The 8,460-nt window shown below is 33.8% G+C and overlaps 1 protein-coding gene and 1 non-coding gene across 3 annotated transcripts; both read right to left on the reverse strand.

The window, feature by feature from the left end:
- Positions 1-2,877: 2,877 nt before the first annotated feature.
- On the reverse strand, positions 2,878-6,463 carry FPS2 (farnesyl diphosphate synthase 2). Of its 2 annotated transcripts, none has more exons than XM_022286940.2 (12): positions 6,220-6,463; positions 5,466-5,490; positions 5,223-5,338; positions 5,043-5,129; positions 4,837-4,953; positions 4,663-4,751; positions 4,421-4,472; positions 4,077-4,172; positions 3,720-3,764; positions 3,529-3,618; positions 3,376-3,447; positions 2,878-3,176 (listed from the first exon to the last, which is right to left on the reverse strand). In XM_022286940.2, the coding sequence occupies exons 1-12, from the start codon at positions 6,328-6,330 to the stop codon at positions 3,048-3,050; spliced, it is 1,029 nt and encodes a 342-aa protein (XP_022142632.1). In that variant the 5' UTR covers positions 6,331-6,463; the 3' UTR covers positions 2,878-3,047. The 2 variants fall into 2 exon arrangements, with proteins under 2 accessions (XP_022142632.1, XP_087977977.1); XM_088121851.1 differs by having other exon boundaries at positions 5,466-5,578; positions 6,220-6,373.
- A 1,569-nt stretch (positions 6,464-8,032) lies between these two features.
- TRNAF-GAA (transfer RNA phenylalanine (anticodon GAA)) lies at positions 8,033-8,105 on the reverse strand. The gene has a single exon. It is a non-coding gene; the product is annotated as a tRNA-Phe (tRNA).
- Positions 8,106-8,460: the final 355 nt, after the last annotated feature.

Raw genomic sequence — 8,460 nt, forward strand, 5'->3', positions numbered from 1 at the left:
ATAAGCAGAAGAGTTGCATAACTTTCTCATTCTATTGAGACTATTCAGTTTCTTAGAGAATAAGAGAGAGAGAAAGGGATGGTCCTTATTTACTATGGAGAAGAGTTGCAGAACTTCTCATTGTAGTGGAACTATCCACTTTCTTACAGAGAGAGAGAGGGATTCAGCAATAGTTGAAGACAAGGCAGACGTCTTGAGATCTCAGAGAAATGAAGCCAAATGTTAGGAGTGTCAGCAGCAGTTATCTCCACAGCATACTCTGCCGCAATGGATCTGTGGCTTCCAAATGAAAGAACAGCAGCGACAACCTGCAACAACACAAACTTAACAAATGTTAGATGAAGGGGGAATAGTTCAAAAGGTTCGAAATCGGCTCGGCATGGCTCACCTTGTGGTTGAACCACCATCTTCTTCACCGTCGGGTTCGTCAGTATATGACCACCACCCTGCACTGCCACTGCTGCAGTAGCTGGGAGAAGGTGGCCATCACGAGATCCGACGACTAGGAGTAGGAAGAAAGCAGAGAAGAAAGTAGTGTTGTTCATGTTGAGGATGAAAGAGCAAGTGTTTGAAGAAGCAGAGTAGTTGTTGATCCTAAAATCTAATGTTGTGTTTGTTTGTTGCATGGACAAGGAGAAGGAGAAGGAGAAGGCTAATGCTTATCCATGAGAAATGAGAATACAAGGAATGGGGAGAAGCAGACTTCGTTTTTCCTTTTTTTTTTGGGAGGGAAGAAACAGCCATGCCACTTGACCATTGTCCAGTTCACACTGTTTTTGATTCCGCAACTTGGTTGGCAATTGGTATTTGGCATTTGGCTACGTGTTTTTAACCGCAAAGGAATTACAAAATAGTTAACGAAAAATTTATATAGCCGTTAGATTATTTGAGGTGCGTGTAAGTTGGTTTGAACATCCATAGATATCAAAAAGAAATATTTATATGATATTTTAGTAGTTTAGAATTTTGAGTAGTCTTGAGGTGCGTGTAAATTGGCTCGAATATCCATAGATATCAAAAAGAAATATTTATATGATACTTTTTATACGATATTTTAGTAGTTTAGAATTTTGAGTGATTTCCTATGTTAGATGGATTTTAAATGACTTTTGTGGTTTGTTATCACATAAAAGTTGATTTCAAATTATATTTGCAACAAAAATTGATCCGGGATTTTATAGGATTTTGTAAGTATAGTTTTTTAATTAATAAAGGAAGATTAAAAGCTTATATAGTAAACTTTTTATCTTCCTATTCGAACCAAGAAATTTAATTATATTCCTTTCAAATCATTTTCAACTCAAACATGAATTTAAAATTATGTAGCGGTTTCAAAATTATTTTTTTTATCTAAATGGAGGGTTAAGGTTAAATATATGTTTCATTTTAGAATAAATATATGTTTTAGTTCCTAGCTATTTCTTTGATTTAATCTGGATTGTTTAAAAAGTTTTAATTTAGTCTTTTATATTTTAACAGTTCTTTTAATTATACATTTTTTATGGATTTTAAAATCGAATGAAATTTCTTTTGACTTATGGAAATTGGGTTAAGAAATTAGAAAATTTCCTCTTTTGTGTAATTCATTATTTATTTTCTTTTCAAAGCACTAGTATTATGATATAAGTTTACTGATTTTAACACATATGATGAAGGAGTAATTGAAAATCATTACTTTTTAGCCTCTTATATTTTTTTCCTTTGCAAAAGGATACAAGAGGCTAAAAAGTTTTTTCTTTTAAATAATAACAATCCAACATTATAAACTAAAAAATATATGCTTAATAATTGGTGAGACACATCCACACCAACATCAACAGAATACCATTCTCCAATTGATATCATTCCAATTCATTCCCATTTCGATTTGTTGTAATTAAACCTGATCTAAATTATGAGTCTTTCTCTCCCTCAACTTTTTTTCTTAGGATGTCCAACTTATGGGAAAAAAATTTCTTTTTTTCTTTTAATTTTTATTTCTAGAACATTAGATTGCATGGTGAAGATTCAAAACAAGGGTCCTAATTTAAGCGAGGTAACCACTAAACTAGGTTGAAATGGGAAATCTGGTTCATAATTTAAATAAATTTGAGTTGAGACTTAAAAGTTAGGAACTTTTAATTTGTATAGCATGTATTTGAATAGTGAAAATGAATAGATCATTAAGATTTGAGTTTGTGGAATATATATTAAGCCGGTGGATGTGTGAGATGTGAAAGGTATCAACTTTCTAATTATTGGTTTTACGCAAATCCAATTTTTATTCCCTTTCAATTTCATAAAAGAGTACATGTACCTAAAATTAACACATATATGTTGGTATATAATTCCCGCATTCGAGCTTAGTTTAAACCAATCTGGTATAACTTAATCGATTGTCTCTGACCAAGAGGTCACAAGTTAAAATTTTTCTCTCATGTGTTGTACTTAAAAAAAAAATTTTAAGCACAATTGGCCTTATAAAGCACCTATTAATTACCTTTCTTGAAGTTATTTGTTTAAGAAAAGATTATATTACGATTATCTCTACAAAAGATTACTTATCAAAACACACATTAGTCCGTCAGTGATTTAATAACAATCGTGAAGACCCTCTCGAAGGCATTGTCCAATCTTCATCCAATAGAGAAGGATGAGAGGGATGAAGACAATTTTATGAAATAATATTTAGATGTTTTTCGGTTAGCTCACATATTCTGCTAACAACCATTATTTTTTTTTTACCAGAGAAAAATGCAGGAAAAATATATATATATATATATATGAAATAAGTGTTAAATTTTCATGGAAAAGATTGCTGCTGGTCACAAATTTTAATTCATCCTCGTGTGCTGACCAGTAAAATTAATTCTGAATGAGAAAAGAAAAAAGTTCAAATTCAAAAGAAAAAAAAGGATTCAAATTCCAAAAGGTTATAAATAAAGGTAGTAGAACCTTATTCAGAGACACAAAAATTGTAAACGAAAAACTAGTGTTATTTGTTACAATACAAGCTAATTAAGAATGCTAAGGCCAAAGCCAAGGGAGGGGCAAAGAGTAGGAGAAGCTCACTTCTGGCGCTTGTATATTTTACCCAAGAAAGACTTGAGAACTGCTTGAATTGCTTTGCTTGGATGAGCTTCAATGGAGGCATTCAGTTTAGCGTAGCTCTGCCTCTCGTACTCCTCAAATACACCCTGTCAAAATCAACTACACTAAGCAACAAGAAGAGAGAGGGCTTAAGTTATGGAGTTGAGCCGAGACTATCTCGACTCCATCCGCAGTAAATTAGAAAATTAGGGTGTGTTTGGGAGTGATTTAGTACAAAAATATCAAATCGCTTCTATCGCGCTTTCGGGTTATATTCTTTCTTTTTACAAAATGTAGCTTTCAAACCTGAAGATCAAGCTCCTTGTAGATGGCCTTTACTTTGGCAACATTTTCTGGGTCTGGTTTCCCATAAGCCTCCTGGAAGAACATAAAAAATGAGAAAATTCTTGCACAACTGGTCAGAAAAGAAGAGAGGATTTTAGGATATGCGGCATTTACGTGTAACAATTTCTTCTGTTTCTCGTTGCAAAGTTCCAGAGCTTTCACAACCAACCAAGAGCATTTGAAATCTTCAATGTCTGTTCCCACCTGTGACAACATTCAGGTTGATGCAAGAACTTAATGAATATAAGGTTCAACAGAACTGCATGAGGTGTGAAAAGTATTAACACACAACATGCTCAACTCACCTTTCCGATGGTTTCGGGATCACCAAAACAATCTAGATAGTCATCCTGTTAAAACAATACAAAGACACATTATGAACAAGATATTTTCTAAAAATGGCATGCTAAAGATGCATCACAGAACTTGGAGTCTATGGAGTATGGAGCAAACTTTGTGGCCACCTCTTGAAGGCAAAGCTAAGATCATTCGGTAGAAAGCATATAAGCATTGTATTTAGGAGATCTGCTTGAAGCAGGTTAGGGGAATATCTTAGGATCGAACCTCGGCCCGAACTTTTCTTAAAAGACTATGACTGTGGTTTGCATTATATCAATGGGAATCATGATCACCGGTTAACTCTTGAGGCAAAAGTAATATACCTGAACTTGAAAATAGACACCCATCTGAACAAGAACGTCCTTAACCACAGTATGTTTCTCAAGATCTTCACCTGACATAACTAGTGCACACGCGACCTATGATCGAAACAGAAACAGCACACGGTCAACCAAATCCATCGCGAGCAATATTTTGAATTATATTAGAGCGAGGATATGTGAAATGGCACTTCACATACTCTATATATAACTAAATGGATAATGCAAAGCCACCAAGAAACTGCTAATAGATTATTAACCACTTCTTCCGAGAAAATATAGCAGAGGGAAATATTTTGTATCAGTGTGAAGCTATCTTAAAGTAGAGCAAGAAAGAGTATACTCACTGGAAGGTAAAATGAATAATAGGCAGTCTTGTACTGTACAATGCGCCGATGACTGCAAGTGATAATATTGAATGTGCATCAGAAATCACCTCAAATTAATAAAAGGAATATACAAGGTTATGTATTTTGATTTGAAGTTGAAAGGACCAAATAAACCTCCTGGTTTACTTGGATCTCTCACATGTACCATTTAGACTTTGTTGCACCAATTAAAAGAAGCCAAACATGGGGTTGAAACTCACAGTGACAATGCATATTTGGAAAGATCTTTTTCTCCTTCAATAGTGGTTATCAAATCTATCATTTGTCCTGATGCTGTTTGAAACTCAACCTATTTGAACATGAAAAACATCAACTTTAGCAAGTTATAGATCATGATTCGAATACGTCCATTCTAGTCACTGCCATGAAACTACCTCATTAAACAAATCGAGCAGATCCACGTAATACGGCTTCCCTTTGAAGTGATTTTTTAGAATTCTAGGAATATGATTTCGGAGTAGAACTCCATCATTTACTGCAATCATCCCAACCTGCCAAGAATAGCATAGACTGGTCAGTTGTTAAATGCAGTAACAATAACAAATTGAGGAATGCTATATGTTGTTTCCTAGGCACAAACCTTGGGCACTCTAAACCAGCAAGGTTGACCGCGTCGTGTGACAGAGTTATCCATAATATCATCAAGAACAAGAAAGTATGCCTGGAGCTGCAGAGATTTGCAAAAATTCATGAGTATATCATCTTGATAATAAATCCTCAAAGAAAGGTAATAAGATTAGCTGTACTGTTAATGACCTACCCACTCAATACACCATCCAAGAGCACTGGCAAGAAAGATTTCATCTTCAGTCAATTCCTTTCCTTCTTTCAACAATTTGTAGCTATCAATAACAGAGAGCCCTCGGTTAAGCTTTCCTGCAGGAAAAATCATTTCCAGTTAGAATTCAGCTTACTTCCCCATCAAAGAGCCCCTCCAAAGAGTCTGATATGTCCAATAGTATGATCAAAGAACACAATAATCTTTCAAGTGTTTGATTCCCACCTCCAGGCACATTGTAGTCCAGCATCTGTAAAGAGTCGAGAAGGCAGTAAGCTATCAGAAGACAAACTCGAAACAATTGTAAAATCGAAGCCGCAGAGCACGATGACCCGTAGCTGAGGTAGATGGAAGCTGATATGTTAGAATATACAAATTCTTATATTCTTAACACTCTCGTTCACTTGTAGGCCCGAAGATTAATTTGATTTACGAAACCCAACAACCATGAAAGGGAATGACATTATTGGAATTCAAAACAGAAAACTTCCTAATTCAGTTCCATCCACTCCTAATCAATCTTAACAATAACTACATTTCTCGGATTTTTACAGTGAATCAGATCTATAACTGACCACGACCTCTGAAATATCAATCAGATAGTTGTTTAGGCAGCCCTTACAACAGCTCAGAGAGAATCGAGAACTAATTTCAGATAATGATCCCAAACTTTCAAAATGACACAAAATTAAATTCACATTTGCTTTTTCAGATGAGTTGACTTTCCTTAATCAAGAAAAAGAGCGTAGTTGAAAAGTCAATTGCAAGAAATCAAAACCACTGGCTTCTACTAAAGGATCAAGCTGAAAGAACGAGCTAAAGTAAAGCAAAAACACGTCATCATCGCAGGAAAATTAAAAAAGTCAAGCGACATTCATTCATTCAAATGGAAATCACTCCCACAGATACGGACATTAAAGAGCCTCTTATACAAAAAAAAAAAAAAAAAAAACAAATGGAGAAGAATCAAAGATGTTACCCGTTCGATCCATTGACGAGAAGCGTCAGTGAACTCGAAGGCGGGATCGTTGAGAAGCTCCTCTTTGAGAACCGAGTAGACCTTGAGGAATGTTGACCTGAGATCCGCCATGGACGAGGAATGCGAGAGCCGCAGAGAGAAGAAGGATCAAACACTGAAGCGAAATTCAACTCTCTCCTCTCCTGAATTTTCTTCAGATTCGGACAGCTGAGCGGAGCCGCTTCTTCTATCAGTTGATGGAGAGGAAGGGCAGTTTCGTGATTCGGCAACAGTAGTGGGTGCGGTTAGAAATCCAGTGGGGGTCGCTTTTTTGGCTCCAGTGAGGAGATGGACACGTGGAGAGATCTTGTTGCGTTGATCGTCTGAAGATGCAGTTTTTTGGAGGATCCACGTTTTACACGAGGTCGGGAATCAGTGGAACAGCGTGTACCGAATAGAAACTGAGAAATCACGTGTTGCGTTCCGAAGCACAGCGTACCAGAATTCACGAACATTATGAATCACGTGTTTGGATTTTGGCACGACTCTGGGAAATTCTGATAATAATTAGTTTCTTTTTTCTTTCAAGTGTAATTTTATCATTTATGTTTTAATAATTTCTGGTTTTTTTGTATTTACAAATAAGAAGTTGAGCAATTATTTTTTCAAAAAATGTTGAATTTGTATTTTGTCGGTTAGATTTGCGAAGTAAAATGCCACTAACTTTATTTTGTGTTAAAAAAAATATTTTTGGTCTTTATGTTTTCGTTCTAGCAAAGATTTAATTTGTAACGATTTTATCTTATACTTTCAAATGAGTAGTAATTCAGTAAGTGAACTTTAATATATAATAATTTAGTTTAATTAATTTAAAAATTGTAACAATTTAGTTTCTATCATAAAAAAATTCATAAAAAGAATTAAGTGTCAATTTTTTAATAGTAGGAATGAGAGGTTGAACCTTTGACTTGAAAGGTGGTAGTAACATGAGCTATGTTCATGTTGACTAGTTTATAAACACATTTTGTCTTTCATGGTTTAATTGTTCTACATATATAAGAAATCTCATTAAATTTTAACAACATTATTTACGATGGATATTAAATCGATACAAGTTTTAAACTACAATATCTAAATTGTTAATAATTTGAAGGTATGAATATCACATCGTTACAAATAAAAGTCCAAGTACTAAATTGTTATTTCAATATAACTATAGGTACCCTTAAAAAAATGTGAAATTTGACTGAGTGTAATTTTTACAGATTTACAAATATGTATTAAAAAAACAAAATGAGTGGATACCTCTCAATTCTCTCTATTATTCAACACTTAGACTAATTTAAAAGACGATTTTGAGATGAGAAATAAATGAAATCCCATTACATGTCACGATATTGTAGTAAATGATACAACCATGTCAAGTTCAAAAAGTAAATTTCTGGATATTTTAAAATACTTATAAATTTGTTGGAATTGAAATCTATTATTAATGTAGTAAAATATGATTTTATAAATTTAGATACCATTTTTCTATTAAAAAAAGAGTTCAATTTCCATACCCAATATGTAACCTGAAGTAATGAATCTACTATGTATATAAATATATATATATATCTCTTTTTTAGGTGGGAGGATATTTTCTTTCGAATTCAATATACAACTACCATCACCATCACATGTGCAAACTTAAAAAAACTTGGTTTGGGCCTGGGGCAAATTGGGCCACGACGGGCCAAATTTGGAAGAGTCCAAAATTAAGTTCAGAACAAACAAATGAAAGCCCATTAAGAAACACGAATGGTTGTGGGAAAAACAGAAAATAAATAAAATTTGCGGTGAACGTGGATCGAACACGTGACCTTCAGATCTTCAGTCTGACGCTCTCCCAACTGAGCTATCCCCGCAATTTTATTTTAATAAATAGTTAAATTTTATTTAATGACAAAAATAGGCCTAACCAATATTTTGAGGACTCAAAAATGGGGATAAGGATTAGATGTCATATCATTTATGATAGAATTATTTTGAATGTTCTCTCCATAGTTTAGTGGGTTGGATATTTTAAAAATTAAAACAAATGAGATAATTTAATATTGTAGTGGTAGTTATTTTTTAAGGTTTTTAAAAATAATTATGAATATCAATACTTTAAATCTATTTGGAATTTCACTTTTTGTTTTCTATTTTAAAAATAAGTTTAAAAATTCTTGAAATATGATAAGCCCTCAAAATATAGAGATTTGTATTTTCACACTTGAT

This window comes from Momordica charantia, assembly GCF_013281855.1.
Source record: "Momordica charantia cultivar OHB3-1 chromosome 3 unlocalized genomic scaffold, Mcharantia_2.0 BLBB01000003.1, whole genome shotgun sequence".
NCBI classification, from domain to species: Eukaryota; Viridiplantae; Streptophyta; class Magnoliopsida; order Cucurbitales; family Cucurbitaceae; genus Momordica; species Momordica charantia.